The sequence below is a fragment of the Vanellus vanellus genome (assembly GCF_965231255.1).
Source record: "Vanellus vanellus genome assembly, chromosome: 4".
NCBI classification, from domain to species: Eukaryota; Metazoa; Chordata; class Aves; order Charadriiformes; family Charadriidae; genus Vanellus; species Vanellus vanellus.
The window spans coordinates 76,050,655-76,068,909 of NC_138909.1; the positions used below are offsets into that span (position 1 = coordinate 76,050,655).

An 18,255-nucleotide genomic window follows, 5' to 3' on the forward strand; every position below is an offset into this window, starting at 1 on the left:
TGTCATCAGTGCTATCTGATCTCTGTATGGAAAGTAACTGTAGCTATATGGCTGCATCTGGGTGCATATTTTACCTTTAACTATTTTTTTTTATTTTAAAGGAACAAAAAAACCCAAAAGGCAGCTAAATGACTATGAGATATATTCCATATTGTGCTTAGCATCAGAATGAGGGCAAAAAGTACAGGGTTGTTTTAAAGTTCAGAAAATAGTTTTTATTAACAATGTGTTTGTGTTTTTAGGGGAATGCTGTTCATGAAAAACATCTCAAAAATCTCTTTTGTTTCCAAATTAGAAGAAGTATCCATGTGTTACGCAAGCAGTCCATACTCCAAAACAACTATGAACAGTTGAACTTTAATTGCAGCTTTCCTTTCTTTAGAATCACTGATTTGGTTGTCCGGCTGTAATCAAATGTGTAGGAACGTCAGTTTTCTAAGATATTTTTTTTTTTTTTTCCCCCCTCTTTCTTAAGTTGATTAAGTTACGTTGTTAAGCAAAGCATCACAGTTGCAAAAATGTCCTTTCCTTAGGCAGCTAGGCTAAGCTGAGGTGTGTAAACTTCCCAAAACTACCAGAGTGCTGTTGCAGAGATCCTGGAAATCTTACCTTCATCTCTCTGAGTCTCCCACGTGGGTACTGTGTGTCGTAATGCCCATTCAGGGAAGACATTTGTTGCATGCCAAGCTGTTGGCTAACTTGGGAATGAAGTGCTATAAGGGTAGGAAAGTTTTATTCCTGATAAAATGTTAAGTTCTGGGGTTGGTTGGGTTTTTTTGGGTTTTTTGGGGTTTTTTTTGGAAACCCACAAAGTAATGATTCTGTCTTTTTATTTAGTTATTAATAAATGTGTGAGGAGTCTCTCAGAATAAATTCTTATTCAGCCGGTTGTGTCAAAGGCTCTGTATAGCTGAGCAGAGCGTTCGCAGTTTCAGCATTTGTGAGATCACCTCTACTAACTAATTCCTTTGATGGCACTTCTAGACACCCTAAATAATACAGTATAGCTGTAAAAGCCACCCGGGGACAACCAGTGCAGCAGCATAAACTAGGATTTGTATTCTACTTTAAATTATACCGACTACCCTTTCCAGCCAGCCAGCCTGCAAAAGTAGGCAGCATCTCTCCACTTTTGCTCTGGGGCCGGGAAGCCAGATCCTATTCTGTGCTGGGGGCCAGATGGAGTGGGTGGAAGGCGGCCAGCACAGCACGTCTCGGCCAGCCAGTCCCGTGAAAACTGGCGGCTGCCTCCTGGCTCTGTTTTGGTTTGGGGCAATGGTGAACACAGCTGTGAGCTCAGGCATGGAGAATGTAACTCGTATTCATTGAATTAATATATCTGAGTGAATCAAGGGGTCTGTATGAGATTGTTGTGTATATCTGTATTATATAATTATTTTTTTAAAAAAAATTCAATTTTAAATATTTCTTAAATAGGGTGAAATTCATCCATAGCTAGTAAACTCTCCCATTGAAAGGGGCTGATATGTTTTATGGACGTTTAGTAAGTGGGAGGGAACACTCTCACTGTTACACCAAGGATGCTGATACGAGTGTAAATGCATAGTTTTATTTGTGGGGTCCGATGATTTTCTAGATTATCCTACTGCTTTTTACAGTGAAGCGCGCTTGAACAAAATCACTGAAAGTGCATAGTCACCACCTCCAGTAATTCTGTCTATTCCTCACTATTTTGTGTGTGCACCTTAGCTGTTTTCTTAGTCCTGGTCTTGTTGGCCTGTAACTGAACTGGACTGGATTCCATGGACAGACATTGCTTAGAGTGATTGCGTGCTAGAAGTATAATAAATGAAATTTGCATCCAAGTGGTGTTCTGTTGGCTTATACTTGAGTTGGAGATGTTTACAGAGCTATTAACTGTCTAAAAGAAAGTGTTTATTTGAGTGGGTTAGTGCTAAACTAAAATATTCCTGTTTCATTGTTAAATAAAATTAAGATCCCTGAAAAAACTACTGGCTTAAATAGCCGGCTGCACATTTCTTACTATAGTCATATATGGTTGCATTTTGCCAGAAACACAAATTCATTAATTCAGGATTTCTGTTCGCAGTAAGAGAGTTTAGATTTATTTTGTGTTTGACGATACATTAAATTTTGAAGCAGTTAAGCATCATTTGCAGATATGCCCTTTTATAACTGGGTATCTACAATAAAAGAAATTGCCCTATTAAACACTTGGACATTATCCTAACTGTTGGACGTTAATATGTGATTAGAATCGTCAGAGGTTTCTGAGCTGTTTAGTAAGTGAATCGGGGCCAAGACTTTTTGTATTTCTTCAGTTTTTGATGTGTTCCTTCATATATTTATTTGCTCAGTTTCAGCATAATTTAAGTTCTTTAGAATAAAATCATACCTGCATTACATCCGTCTGTTGAAAAAGAGGTTTAAAATTATTTTGGCAAATCGTGTCCTTGCGCTAACAGATGTTCTAAGTTGGTAGCCATTCTCACACACGTGAACAACTTAGGCCCAAAACAGCATCGTCTCATGGTTTTCTTTTTCACATCAGTAGTCATGATAAGGGCTTTGGAGGTCTGGCTGCTACAGGGAAAATGGGTCACTGTACGTGTACTATCCCCAGAAGATAATAGTAACTTCTGTGACGGAAAGAAAACAGGGAATTACATTGGGTTTGTATTTTCAGATTTTCACAGACCTGCCTAGGCTAATAGCTGCTTATCAAGTCCCCTGTTGGGTTCTCAAGCAAGTTAAAACTCTGATCTGCCTGTATGAACTGAACAGATACTACAATATAGTAATAAAATAAGCGTATTTGGAGAGCTTGCTTCAAGGGAAGCTACGTGAAACTATGCTGGTTTTAGAAAACGTAATATTTAAACAGGTAGCTGCAATAAAAGAGTCTGAAAGCTAGGTTTCTTGAGCTGTGTAAGATTTTCTTCTTAATCTTCCTGGGCAGGGTGCTGCTTTTGAAGTGTTACATAGTTAACATGGCAGAAAACCCATCTGGAGAAATATGGTTATGATCATGAAAACAGACGGTAAAACATTAAATTAATATACCTTGATGTTTGATCTTGAAGTGTTCGCTTTAACTGAATAAACTGTTTGTTCTCCATAACATCCTCAACCTTCTTCTGCATTCACGCTTGTAATGGTAAGGTGTATAAATGGTATTGTGAGAGAATGTTTTAGAACTTTTGCTTTTTAAGCATTTAAATGCTGCTGAAAGTCCCGCTACTCCTGGACATTAATTGGAAGACATATAAAACTCTGATGTGATAAAGTATGTTGTGGGGTTCTTTTTTCCCCCTCTAAATTAAGAGAAAAGAACAAAGTATTATAGCTAATTTTTTTTTTTTTTTTTGGCAAAATTGATGGACTGTAATTGAAATAGGCTATTCTGGAGGCTTAATCATAATTAAGTAATCCATGCCTTCTATAATGTTCCTCTCTGATGAATCTCACCCTGAATCTTAATGTAGTAAAGGGAGACAAATTAATAGCGTTTTCCTATTGGTGTGAAATTCATAACTCACTCTCTTTGGGGGCAGTTAACTAGTGTGTTGCTTCACCTTTTTCCATATATATAGGCTTGAATTTGGCCTGTTGTCTCTTCCAGGGGGTAGGCCCCATCCAGAGGTTTCTTCAACATGCAATCCAAATTCAGGTTATAATTAAGGCTAATTATTATCAAACTTGCATGCTTTTGATTGGTTTGCAATACACTTTATTAGATGCGTGTCATGTCTTGTTGTCCTGGTTTGAGGTAAAACAGAACCAATTTTGTTCAGTAACTTCGCTTCTTAGCTGGGCCTCTTCTAACTACTGAAGTTAACTGCATATTGTGCAGACAACGTTCACTCTCTCAGAGCGATAAGACCAATGTTCGTAGCTGATGCCCAGGCACGGTATGCAGAGAGGCTCCTGCTTATACTCATTGCTCCAACCCCCACGGCCAACCAACTTGGGTATTTGCCCCGTTGGAGGGTCGGAAGCGGAAAAGCATAGTGGGGTCCCACCTGCAGGGAGGAGCGGACAGGACAGGTGACCCAAAACTGACCAACAGGGTATTCCATCCCATCTGCCTCATGCTCAGTATAAAAGCTGAGGGATCGAAGGGTCAACGCTCTTCCTTCACTGTCCGATGTCTGAGGAGGACTCTGTCTGTTCATCTGCCTGTGATCCCGATCCTGAATGCAGATCCGGAATCCAGTTCCCGTCCGTCACTGAGTCCAGCCTGGGACTGCCCCAGTGCCAGCCAGTGTCGTGATTGTCATCTCAGGAGCTTGATACGGTTTTGTATATATTTTTCATTATTTCTTTTTATTTCATTAAAGTAGTTTAGTTTCTTCTAAACTCATAAGTCTCTTTTTCCTCCTCTGCCTCTCTCTTTTTAGAGGGGTAGAGGGGAGCATCTGTTGGTCCCGTCTGGGGTCCCTCAGGTCCCCAGTGGTGGATTTGGCCTAAACCACGACACTTGTAAACTCGGGACACGTTATTTCTTAGTTATCCAAAATGATACTACTTCATGAAGTAGCTTTTGTATGGTATGCTAGTCCTGAACCCAACTCAGTTTAATCCGCTCCCTCCACCCCAGCATCCTTCATGCACATACTCATAAATAATAAACATCATGATGTTTGTTTTAGGGAAGAGTACTGGAGCACCTGAAATCATGTTTCAGTTTTAATCTTGGGTACTCCACAACTTAATTGTATTGCCTTAAGAATTAGCATACAACTCACAGAGGCCTTAATTCCACTTGCCTTGTTTCTGGTTTATTTACATTGCTTTAACAGAAAGGAAGGAAAGAGCACAGATTATACTTAAGTATTTTACTGAACCATGACAACTATCACTCTTGAAGGGAAATCACAAGCATATGCTGTATTTAGGGAAATTTAAAAATATATTACATTGTTTTTATCCTTGACTATCCTAGTGAGGGATTATATACATGTGCCATCTGCAGTTCAATAACACTAAATATTTAATGAGTTTACGAATAGTAGATAAATATTTAACACAGCTTTGTAGGAATGTGCATGCATTGAACAATTGTTTGTCACTGCCAAAGTAAATAGCCTGATTTGGGGACATGATTATTTCAGTTAGCAATTCAAATTGCTTCTGTGGAATCAGACCTGAGATAAGAGAGAGAATGCTAAAGTTGGAAAAGGACCTGGTTCAAAGTGTCAGTCACTCATGCTTTGGGTCCCCTATTAGTCCTACCAGCGTGGCTTTTGCTGTTGCATCTGTTGTGTGGCTGCGGTAATTGCGTGGCTGTACAGCTTTTCTGCTCAAACCAGGGTTGCATCTCTTCTGATGAACTTCAGTGTTGCATCTTACATGGTCCTCCCTCTTGATGCCTCTAAAATGAAAGAGAAATACTGAGTTTATTCATGAATTTATTTAAAGCATTCGTCTAGAGCATTTGAAGCCAGATAGACTTCACAGAGTTTCCAAATATTGAATGGATTCAGTGTCAAAACCCAGAAAAGATAGCAAAACCAGAAATCTTACTTTTCAGTACCGTAATAGTTTGTAGCTTCAAATAAAATTTCACAAGAATATACGCCTTGCATGTAGGTCATTCAGCAATCTCTTGTAGAAAGAAAGAAGTATGAAAATAAAGAAACCTTGCATGTGACCAGATCCTTTCTTCTGGTTATATGGATATAATTTTCAAGAACTTAACCCAATTAAAAGCTGCTGTGAAACTACAAAAAAGTACGGAGAAAACTGGTTGTGAACTGTTGAAAAGTTGATTTGTCAAAATTCTGTAAAAAAATAATGTCTTTAACTGTATTCTGTTTTAAGTACGTATGAGCCACAGATGGCCATGAATTTCAAAATTTGATGAATCAATGGCCATTACAGTCTACAAAACTGGTGTAGGGGGTACATTTGCATCAATATGTATCCATAAAATATAATCTATGCTCACAGTGGCCTCACATTGTCGTCATATGCCTGTAGGGAAGGACACGAGGACAAATGCCACACAGTTCTCTCTATTCTCTCTTCAAGAAAAGCTATTTGCCATCATTTTTACATTAAGTACTGGTCTCTGTCTTCTGAAAAATTCTGCTCTGACTTTTGTCTGTTATTTAGAATATAGGTGTGAAAGTTCATTGCAGAAAAACCACACCCTGTAATTCCTTCATGAAGTGGTTAAGATCCATTCCTCATTAGAATCGGGGTGAGGTACTGTTGTAAATTCAGGTGATACACATTATATTGTCAAATATCAAATGAGGGTGGTGAGACACAGGCTGCCCAGAGAAGCTGTGGCTGCCCCATCCCTGGAGGTGTTCAGGGCCAGGCTGGATGGGGCTTTGAGCAACCTGGGCTGGTGGGAGGTGTCCCTGCCCATGGCAGGGGGGTTGGAACTAGATGATCTTCAAGGTCCCTTCCAACCCAAACCATTCTATGATTCCATGAAATGCAAATTATTTTGGTTATCCTTCGTTACTGCAGCAGTCTTTCACTTCTTCACTACCATCTCTCTGACTGACCCACAGCTATAGTGGAGATACACTGTGCTGCTGTTCTAAATATTTGGAGAATATTTATCTTGGGGAAGCAATTTGAGGACCCTATTGATCACACACAGTTAATTTATTGCTAGGTAACTCTAAAGAATAATCTACATAAGGGCATTTGTAATAGAACAAAGTTAACAATTTGAATGATTTTTTTTTTTTTTTTAAGGCAATACCAGACAGTAAACATCTGCTGCCTTATTTAACATCTTAACTAGCTGGCTTTCAACTAGCATACTCGCTCTAAGTTAACCTGAGATCTCTTGCCCTCTTAAATAAAGATGAAGCTTGGGTTTTGTGTTTAAGGTGACTACTCGCTTTGCTTTTCTCCATTCCTGTCTCCTCTCTGGGGTAACAATTGTCTCTTACTAGCTTTTTAATATACCCATAATGTTTCCAGAACTAAATCAAAGAACATCCACTTCCTTGCAAACAAGGCTACACCTTTAGCAACTCATTTAAAGAAATATTGTTACAACATTAATCCCTATGAGACCTTTAGCCAGAAATTTGTATTCATCAGCTAGTTTCCAAATCAGGGTCCCTGAGTCAGGTCTTCTCGGCAGGTTTTGTTTGTTTCGGGTTTTGGTTTGGTTGGGTTTGGTTGGTTCAGGTTTGAACATTTGCAAATAAATTGTATCTGGTCCATGTTTTTTCTTTATACTGATTATCATGTGATAGCTAGGACTCTATCAGTCACCTAATTAATAGTGATAACGAGAATATCTGTCTTCATGATTTTGTCTCATTAAGGACAATCTTTTGAGAGCCTAGTCTGGTGATGCAGTTCATACCTTGAAAGCTTCTCAAATAGTGTCTGAAAAAGCCTCAAAGGAAAAAAATCCTGAGACAAATATACATATTTTACACCATGCAATAAAACTAAACACTTTGGGAATTTAATGAACAGGCAGGAAAAGATTTCCGATTGAAATATCTTTCCAATAGCCATATCCTTATGATATCCATATCCATATATATATATATATATATATCCATATCCAATAGCCATATCCATTGTGATACCAACCCTGTGAGTAGATTAGATTGAATCACCATACCACTGCTGTAACATATAAAAGCTTGCCTTCTCAGGTAGACAAGACTTACTTTTTTTTTTAATCAGAATATGATGAAAAAAACATTAACAATCTAATTAGTTTTTATACCTTTTAGTCTTTGCGGTGTTTCAACTTTGCAATATAAGCAGTCCACATGTACAGCATTGCAAACTGGGTTTACCTGTGGTGAACTCTAATTATCCTCGGATTGAGACAGAATTTTTCAGTCAATTTTTTAAGTATGAATAACTAGTGAAAAATCATGCTTGAAATTTTCAGTTGAAAGCGTATTTTCTGGCATTTTTTAAAAGCGTCATTAATGTACAGGTTTGACAGCTAAATAGTTATGACGCTGACCTGTTTCATTAACAAAATTCTTTGTAGTTATTTGGTATTCCCAAGTGAAATCAGAAGTCACACAAACTTGAGTGATATTTTTAAACAAAGTTACTATGCTGGCTGATGACTAGCACTTAAAATGTGTTTCCTCCCCAGTGTGGGACAGATTTATGTCATCAGAAGCAGTAGCATTTGAGGATTTTTTTGAGGTAAGACTCTTCCTCCCCATTGGGATGAAAGCTAAACAATTTAATGTCAATAAAGTATTTCAAGGAAAGCAATGATTTCTCTATATAGTCCCTGTGTGTGTGTGTGTGTGTGTGTGTGTCTGTACGTACTTTGGATTCTGTTCCATCAATGGTGTTATGGTGAATTAAATTGTTACCATAAAGAGAAAGAGCAAAAGAATTTAACAAAATATAAAGCATATCAATAAAAATTGCATCTCCCATCTAAATATTTTACAAGTACAGAAGGCATTTGTAGTCTTTGGAGTAACATGTCAACCAGTTTTATTAATGGGTGATAATAATGTTGTCTTTTCAGCATAGAGTTTATTTCTTTAGTTCCCAATGTGCATTTTTATACAATTTAGCATGTGTGTAGAGAAAGAGTAGTAGTGATTATATATAAATGCATACAGGTGTTTAATAACTAAATAGTTATTACTATTACTACTAGACCCTGTTATGCTTTCCTGATGAAAGGCTCGGTTTTTATGTCAGTCCACATTGTATTAACAAATACAGTATATATTGTAATCATTGTAAACTTTAGACTATAACTTGGTGCTATGGTTGTAAGAAGAAATAGATGTTTACTGTTTGTTAGGCACAGTGGAGTCCGGATCCTGCAAGTGTATATGTTTGCCTACGTATATATATATTGCCGTAGCTGTATGAGAAATAATGACAGAGGGTCACTATTTGCAGGACTATGGTCACAACTGTGTCAGAGTACATAATCTATTAAGCATTTTGACTTCCTCATTAATTTTTATCAATGTGAAATATTTCTATTTCTTTCCTTTGGTTTTTTTTTTTTTTTTTTTATATGTGTGTGTGTGTATATACAAATATATAGCCTTAGTGAGATTTATAAGGAGCCCTGCAAAAAATCAAGAAGTACAGATTGTCTCGTCATATCATGCTGCAAGGGGATATTTGTATGAGAACAACGATTTTCATCTTGTTAAAGAAAAAAGATGTCTTCTTTGAGAGATGGAAACTTTAGATATGTGAAGTTCTTGCCTGGTTTAGCTTTGAATTGGTTATTTGAATGAGTATGATATAGTTGATTTTTGAAAATAGTAGATAACCATCCACTGAGTAGAAACTTTTATCATATCTTATGAACTGCATGTTTTGACAGTGCCTCAACCAGAATTTAACCAGTGCAGATGAAGGCATTCTTTTGTATGCTGAAGCATCAGAGTATGTCAGATCTGAATTGTTCTGAATCTTGACGAGGATGGTATTCAGGCAGTACTATTCAGAGTAAAACGAATTGAAGCAAAACATAGGAGTTAAAAATTAAACAAACTAACAAACCCCTGAATCCCTAAGAAGGGCAAAAAGTTTCCTTTTCCTTTACATTAATAGGAGCGAGTATTTTTCTTTAATTGGGGTGAAAATTTTATCTATCCGTAAGAAGAACACATATCATTAATACTTTGAGAACACGGATATATTTAATTTCACATAGAATAGTATGACAAGCTATACTCGACATTTGTAATTGATGTAGTAGAGGAAGAGAGAGAATCTCCCTGGTTTTGTGCATATTTGCAGTCCTTCAATTTTTTCCTTCCTTTTTTGCTATCATAGCCAGTTAACAACAAACACTGACAACATCTGAGTAATATGCTATATGTTGTTAATAATGTACAAAATGAACCCATTAATAATAATTAGGGGGGGGAGTAGACTACGTTAGGTTTGAGTTTAGTATTACCTTCTGTGATTGCATTTACTACAATTCCATATAAACAAGGCATTTTATGAATTAAGATTTCTCATGAACGCAATTGTACCTTCTTGGAGAAAGATGGAATAGACTATGTATGAAGAAACTTCTCTCAATCTGAGTAAGACTAAAGTAGAATGTTTTTTTAAAGGCAAGGTTCAGTTTTAACTTTTGCAGAAACCATGCTTAAGTATGTCCTTGGTTTCATCACCTCCCTTCTCAAAAATTGTATCTCCTGAGCAAATAGATGCGTGTTCTTTATTCCACGGTAGCAGCAGTGTGAAAAAGAGTCCAGCATAATGCACTCGCGTATGAAACATTACAGTCACTGTATGTATGTGCTTTGCTTAAATATGCTATTTTTAACACTCCTTTTTACTAAACATAGGTACGTAAACTGTGCTCAACTTGTAGCCGTTGCTGTCTGTATTTTTCTGCAAAACAGGTTCTCCTTTGATTCTCACATATGCAATTGTGCCATTTTCAATTGATTCCTTTGTTTTAAAGGGATTGTTTTTCGTTCTTATTTTACAGAGTTACATACATGGAAGCAGTCAGGCTCAGTTTGTTGCAGAATCGCATATTATTCTTCTGCTGAGTATCCTTCAAACTGGTGATGAATAGAAAAAAATCAAGCTAAGACACAGTGTGCTGTTAAATAAAATTGCTGTGACAGTGAATATCATTGAACTTCTGAGCAGGTATTGTATTTTGGCTTACTTACTATATGTTTAAATAAGTACTCAATGTGGTTGCTAGTTACCGCCAAGTAAAGCTGGCATTGCTTTTCATTAATGTGCACCTTGTTATCTCCTCATTACTAATCTTAATGGTTTTCCTTTCAGTGTTATCTTTTCAGTAGCAGAAACTAATTTTCTTCTCTTTTTCACTCTTTATTATAACAGTTAAAAATTATTTTATTTCTTTTAACTGACAAGGAAAGCATACTGAAATTTACTCATCGTGCATGAAGGTGATTTGTCTTTGGTTTTGTTTTTTTTTTTTTTCCTCACCTAATCTAAGCAGTTTACTACTTCTTGAAACAAATAACCAGCCCCATTTGTTGTGACATTGTCTCCTCACAGAAGGACTCTAAGAACTACTTTTGCTCCTTCAATCTTACTGAGTCAGAACAAGTTTAAATAATTTTGTTTGCGAATGTCTTCATAATCTGTAAGAAAATCTCATATGCTGTCTGCTTTCTTTAAACAATGCTTCTAATCAGCTTTGCTTATTGAATGAACACTGTAGTCACCATTAACCACTGTTAAAATATATTCATTCCATCACAGACACCTTCCTCTAAGGACAACAAGAGGAAGAAAGTAACATTTCCCAATTTGAAGTAATGGTCAGATCTCAGAGTTTGATCATCATAGCCACACCCTGAGGTTACACTGGTTTACGTCCCGCCCTTCCTCTGGCTTCCCCACCTACCTTCGTCTTTGGCATTTACTATCCAAAGAAAACACCATCGTTATATCTTCTTGCTTCATTACATTCATTTACCTGGCAACAACTTTGCTCCCTGTGAAACCTTATTTGCTCCATAGATAGCCATTGCAAATTTAATTTCAAAATTATGATCATATTTTGCAGATTAAATGCAATCTTCCCTATCGAACTGGAATATGGTGCCCAATTGTGTGGCCCCCAGTACAGGGAACATGCGGACTTACTTGAGCAAGTCCAGCAAAGGGCCACAAAGATGATAAAGGGATGGGAGCGTCTCTCACCTGAGGAAAGGCTGAGAGAGCTGGCACTGTTTAACCAGGAGAAGAGAAGGCTCAGGGGGATCTCATCAATGTGTATAGATACCTGAGGGGAGGAGATGAAGAAGGAGGAGACAGACTTTCTTAGTAGTGCCCTCTGACAGGACAAGAGGCAATGGGCTCAAACTGAAAACTGGGAAGTTCAGTCTGAAGACACTTCTTACTGTGAAGGTGGTCAAACTCTGGAAGAGGTTGCCCAGAGGGGCTGTAGTGTCTCCATCTGTGAAGATATTCAAAACCCAACTGGGCACGGTCTGGGCAACCTGCTCTAGCAGCTTGCTGGAGCAAAGGGGTTGGGTTAGACGATCTCAAGAAGACCCTTCCAATCTCCACCATTCTGTGATTCTGTCAATTCTCCAGGTTTTATATCATACCCTCATTAATGTGTCAAAATCACATTGTATTCATTAAAGTTTTGGGAGCACATTTATTTGGGCTCCTTTACATGGGAAGAGTTAAAGATAAATAACTTTACCTGAAAACTGCCGAGTCAAAACTCAGTGATTATTGTTCAGTGAAAATTGCTACGTTTTATTAAAAGTACACAGAGACAGCTGTTATATTTCAGATTAAATGTTTTTTGCATACAAGATAGTATGCATCTTATTAGTATCATCTTTATGCTTTCTTTTGTATAACCACAATTTATTTTTTAATGTTTTTTGCTTTACCCAAACTGCCACAATTTAAACAAATCTGTTATCTAGAAAAAAATCTTTTGGCTGCTTAAGAATGGGAAAAGTAAACCCAAGACCCAGCTAAGATTAAAAATAAACAAAACTTTTGTTCATGACATATTTTGTTTGCCTGACTCGGGCTTGAAAGTGATATCTTTTTATTGGCAGAGACTGTCTAAACTGGGAAGTTGGCTAACTACATTAAAGCAGCTGGCTGAAAGAATCCTTTCAGTGAGGTTGTTCGTTGCCACTTGCAAAAAGAATTCTCTAAGGTTTCATTTCATGGCTCAATACTATTGAGCTGAGTTTTTGGTCACACACACAAATTTCGTAAGTGACATGAAATCTTGACAGATTTTAACAGTTATGCATGAAAGAATTACTATTTATTTATCCTTTCAGTGTTGGTAGTAATTATTAGCTGCTTCTTTGCTTCTTCGTTATTTGTTTATTCAGGAAATGATAGAAAATGTGGGAATTAGAAAAAAAGTACGCCAGATTGATAAACAGTAGTACATTCACTTTATCCTTTAAAGTTTAAAAGATGCGTTGAATTTTAAAACAAGACATTACTATGCTGGGAACGTATGTGCTTCATTTGGTTGCTTCTTTCCACTTTGTAGTAGTAAGAACAAGGACAAGGTTGTCACTTCTTGCTAGATGTTGAAATACAATGTTGTGTTTCTCTATAAAGTGAATTTTTAATACCTCTGAAGAGAAAATATGAATCTGCATTGCATTTCTATACTTGCTTTTAGATATTCTACCCAGTCTGCTGGATGATTTCCATATAAAGATCCGCTGTTTTTTCCAGAGCTGTAGCTACACGATTAGGACATGGGTAAGAAGGACTTGTGAAGGCGTCAGATATTTTGTTTCAATTATATTATAAAGCAAAATCAAACTCAGTAAAATCTATACAATATTACTGATTACATACTAGGTGTATGCCCCAAAATTTTTATAATACTTTAAACAAGTAGTTTTAGTCCTGACAGATGGTTACTACATCTTAGTATTAACATAATGGAAGTCACTGTAATAATACAGCACATACAATGTTACATCAGTAAAACAATTATAAAAACACAAAAAAAGGCATTTTGATTATTTTTGTACTTAATGATATTATTTCTAGGATATGTTTTCTACCAGCCAGCATACTGATATTGTAATTAGCAGCAGCTCAAACTAGCTGAAATGGGTTCGATTTGACACTTTCCGAAGACATGAAAAGCTCATACATAGCAAGCTCCTCAGAACAGGGAGGCATTATTTAATTTCCAAAGTCCCAAACCAGGTTCTTATTCCTTCTGAGGCTCCTTAGAGTTGGTTGATGGGGGCCATCTTACTGAGTCCATAGTATCTCATACCATGGGTAAAACTTCCTTTCAGAAATTGAGGGAAAAAAATTCACCATATTCTGACATAGACCTTGTTGAGTTCCAGGCTGCAGAACAGTGAATAAAAATGTGAGTAGGCTTTTAAAAACAGAGAAACAGTCCTTCGTGTAAGAAGTAGCCCACATGACTCTGATATACCTTTTGCCTTATGAAATGAGGATTTCTAGATCTTTCAGACTCACTTGCCCAAGCTGGTTCTAGGCTGCATGTTTGAGATGAAACGGTTGTGTGGTCCAGAGCACGTGGAGAAATCAGCCTGGCTGAATAGAGAGGCAACTCCAGTCGAACTCCAGCACGGCATGCCATCACTGCCTTTGTTCTTGTTCCAGGAGTGTTTTAGTCCACAGCGGTTTAGTTGCACTCTGCCAAGGCAGAGATCTCATCTGTCTAAACTGGAATATATCCAAATCCACAGAGCTGGTTTGGCATCCCAATGCAATTTTCCCGTTAGTAGGAATGCAGTACAAAGTACCTGGTTGCCCATGCTCAAGCTGACCCAGAGTTGATAAGCTTTGCTGCACGCACACTGATGCCCGCTCAGTCACTCGGACGGCGCTCAGGAACAGGCTGTTATCTCAGGTATGGAGCAAATACATAGAGCTGACGTCCAAAACTCGGTCTGAGCTAGTAAAAGTCCCCGTGGGTAAGCACCCAGCAGAGAACAGTGAAAGAACATGCATGGATATGATGGTCACTTCTGTGACTTTCAGGCTATTACTACTTAGAAACTTTGAGGGCTTTATGCTGTGCTGACAATATGACTGCTACTCAGTTTTGTTCTTATTTGGTTCCCCTTTCTCTTGTCTTGGAGAGATAGCTTCAAGAAATAATCATGGAAATCGCATAAATGTTAGTTGAAAGGGACCTCTGAAGAGCTCATACTCCAGTCTCCCTCTTAACCAGGATTATCACCAACACTGGATCTGAACTTCCATGTCTTTGTCTCTTGCAAGTGTTTAAAAACTCCAGGGATGGGGATTGCATCAGCTCTCTGGGCAGTTACAGAAGTGAAGTTGTTCCTAGCGTCCAGCCTGAACCTCCCAAGCTGCAATCCATGGCTCGTGCTGTTGTGTATGACAGTCTTGTCTGTCATAAGGTTTTGGCTTCCCTTTGCATTTTTTCCAGCCTTGTAGAATTAGTGGAGTCTTCAGTGATGTTTTAATTCAAAAACGAACAGAACATTCTATGGGGTGGAATAATGAGATCCATTATGTTTTAGCTTTTTTATTGCTTATGAAGAAAACAAAAGGCAAGGTTTGCTTTTATTCATGCTACTTGACAGCTCATTCCTAGCCATAGATTGGCAGGTACAAATATTTTTTTGGCACAGAGTGTTTTAATATTTATTTCCAGAGAAAAAGTAATACTGAATAACAGCTAGGTATCAATTTAATTTGAGGTTGCGTTTAATCACCCATAAAAATATGCCGGTCTCTTAAATATCTGCTTTCAGTTTTCTTTGAAATTGACCAACTTTGATTTTCTTCCCAGGAGCGACAGAACCTTGTTATCATTTGCAATTTAGAAGAAAGTTTTATGTAATATATAACGGTATTTATCCCCACATCAGCCTAATGATCACTGCTTCGAGCAACTGGGTGGAATTTACACACGTAATAATTTGGAGATTATGCAGAATTATATCAATATTGGGACTGTCCTGTGAAGTAGAAAAGTCATCAAAGAGTCGTCACAGAAATGGGTGTATAACTGCTGTAGAATAAATATGGCAGACTGCACAAACAAAAATTATTTCAAATAAGAGCATGGAATAGATTTTGTTTAATCAGAAATCTTCTTTTGTTAAATGGATATGAAAGTGTTAACTTGTGTGGAGCTATCAACGTGCTAGGCGTTGGGCAGCCTGTAATGCAAGGGTTTTGCTTCTGAGGAGTTTGAGTATCTCTGAGGATCATAGGACTGCATAATTTACACAGTTGAATAACTTTGTTTACATGAGTAATCCTGGTAAGACAATCTATTTGTTGGCTAGATATCTAATTCTACCGCATAAAAAGAGCATGTATCTGAACACATTATGATTTAGCAATAACGTTTAGCATCTTCTCAAGTTATCATCACCGTTTGCATCCATGTGTATAAGTGCAGCAAAGACTGTTAAGAAGATAGATAGTTAGAGAAGGACTGTGCAAAACAAGACATCCAACCATAACCAATGATTTAGAAATTTTTGATCCAGATCTAGCATACAGAAAGCTATAGCTCCTAGCCACCGATGAATACATTCTTATTTCTTTTTAATCTTTTTTTGAGTTAATTTTGGCACAATATTCTATAGCAATGAATTTTCATACTCCTTTATGTTTTTTTAGCCTATAATTTTCATGATAACCGTATTGTGTGACTTCATTTAATAAGTCATGGGAAATCGTCCAAATAATCCTTTCTCTCTCTCTCTTTTTTTTTTTTTTTTTTTTGCCTTTTCCCTTCTATTTGGGGCTTTATAGAATTTGCCATATAGATTTCTCTTTCTTTTCTCCTTTCCAAGTTGAAAAATTCTACTCTTTCCTCATGCAGAAAATGATCCAGGCTGCTGGTGTCTATTCTTGCCAGCCTTTCCTGACAGAAATAGGGTCATAGATAAGAGTCAGCAAAAATGGTCAGGTAATTATAAAAATAAAAATAAAATGTGCAGGTTAGTTCGGCATTCTTGGAGAGACAAGGAGAAGGAACTACAGACAAGGATATTGAAGTACTGTTGCTAGATTTAGGGAGGATAGAGTTATTAACATAGAGGCAGAAGAGATAACTGGGATTAAGAGCTGTCATTTTCTAAGCAGAACAATGTGAAGTAAACTGCACAATCAGTATTACTGTTGCAATTAAATATAATTGAATAGATAGCTGGAGTATGTTTTGAATAGATAGCTAGAGTATGTTGACTGTCAAAAACCGAACAGTCATTGGAGTATGTGGTGTTGAGCTGTAAATAAGGCTCTGGGTGTGAAGATACAGCCAGAAAGGTAAGGAACAGTAAGATTGGAGAGGCTGTGTTGAAGTTGAAAGATTTCTTCAATTCTTTCATCTCTCCATTGGTAGACACCAACCAATATTTCTAATGAATGTCCATTTTCATCAAGGTTATATTTCATTCCTCTGAGAAATAAAACTGATTTGGATGCAATGTGTCATATTTTTTTTTCTTTTGCAGTAACATTAAACATTAAGTTTAAAAGTTACAGTAAATATTTTCATTATCGTTATCAAAAGAGTTTCAGTTATTAAGCAAATTGTTTGTTGTACAGGAGATAAATCTAAATCATTATTCTAGGAATTAGCAGTTGCTATTAACCTGATAATCTTTCTCATTATTACTATTAAACTTAGTTAACTTTGATGCTGATAAAATACATGCACCTAAGTAAAAATGGAAAGGGCTTTTCAGTTTGTTAATTTGAATTCCCAAGGCACAGTTTAATGTGACAGCTGTGTGGGTGGATATAAGATGTTGATTGAGAAGGAAAAAGAAATCTTATTGGTTACAAAGAAAAAGACAAATCTTTTCTGTAGCATTAAAATTACACCTATGATGACAGACATTTCCTGTTCTACAGAGTGAATTTAGATGAAGTGCATTAAGTGCCTCTTTGGTGTAAGGAAACTTAACCACAGAATGAATTTAAATGGGAGATGTCTTTCTGGCTGTCAGTAGGGCTCATGCAAAGTCACTGAGTGTAAGAAACTGAAATTTTTGAGTCAAAGTCAGTAGAACAATATTCATTTAGCTCTCGGTAGTAAGACTCTATCAGCCATGCATAATGGAATCAAATTGTGTTCCCCAGAGATTCTGTAAACTGGAGAGATGACGACAACTAAAGCTGTGAGATAAGGTTTTTGCATGCTTGATGTTAAGGATAAGAAAAAAAGGGAAGAACACCACAGTGGAAAATGATAGAACTAAAAGCACAAAATTATAGCGTATTTAAGCATGCTTCTCAATTAACCGTGGAAATCAATGTCCAAAGCAGCAAAACATACTGCACGTTTTCTGTTCTTTGCTTGCGTTATCCATCACTACTCTCTGTTAACCTTGGAGGCTCTTCTGGCTCTCCTGGAGGCTGCCTGACCCCTAATTGTAGCAAAGCATAAAGAGATGTAAGATAAAAAAATCAAGGAATTTTCTTCCATTATCTCATTCTCCTACTGCTTGATGTTAAAATAATTCAAAATATGACCTTCTAAGAAAAAAACCTAAAGTCTCTTAGCTGGAAGTGAGATACACTGGGACTTTAAATTTACAGCTGGGCATCTGTCAATGCAACACACAACACAGTTCTCTTTCATCAGCTAATTGAATGATATTGGATTTGATGAATTACCTTCAAATATGGCATGTGTCCTCTGTATGAAATTACCAGGGATTTTCACCCATTTTCAATATCTGGCTCTAAAATTTTCCCGTGGAAGTGCAGACGCCTGTGGAGCAAATTTAGCTGTCGGCTGCCCTGGCGATAGCTGCATTTTTATTTGCCTTTTGCAAATACCTG

At 37.1% G+C, this 18,255-nt stretch overlaps 1 protein-coding gene across 1 annotated transcript in view; it reads left to right on the top strand.

The window, feature by feature from the left end:
• TUSC3 (tumor suppressor candidate 3) overlaps positions 1 to 18,255 on the top strand; it is an 88,460-nt gene that overhangs the window by 51,876 nt on the left and 18,329 nt on the right. The window contains exon 6 of the mRNA XM_082482693.1: positions 10,430 to 10,493. Coding sequence (XP_082338819.1) covers positions 10,430 to 10,493 — 64 coding nt within the window. The remainder of the gene's footprint in view (positions 1 to 10,429; positions 10,494 to 18,255) is intronic.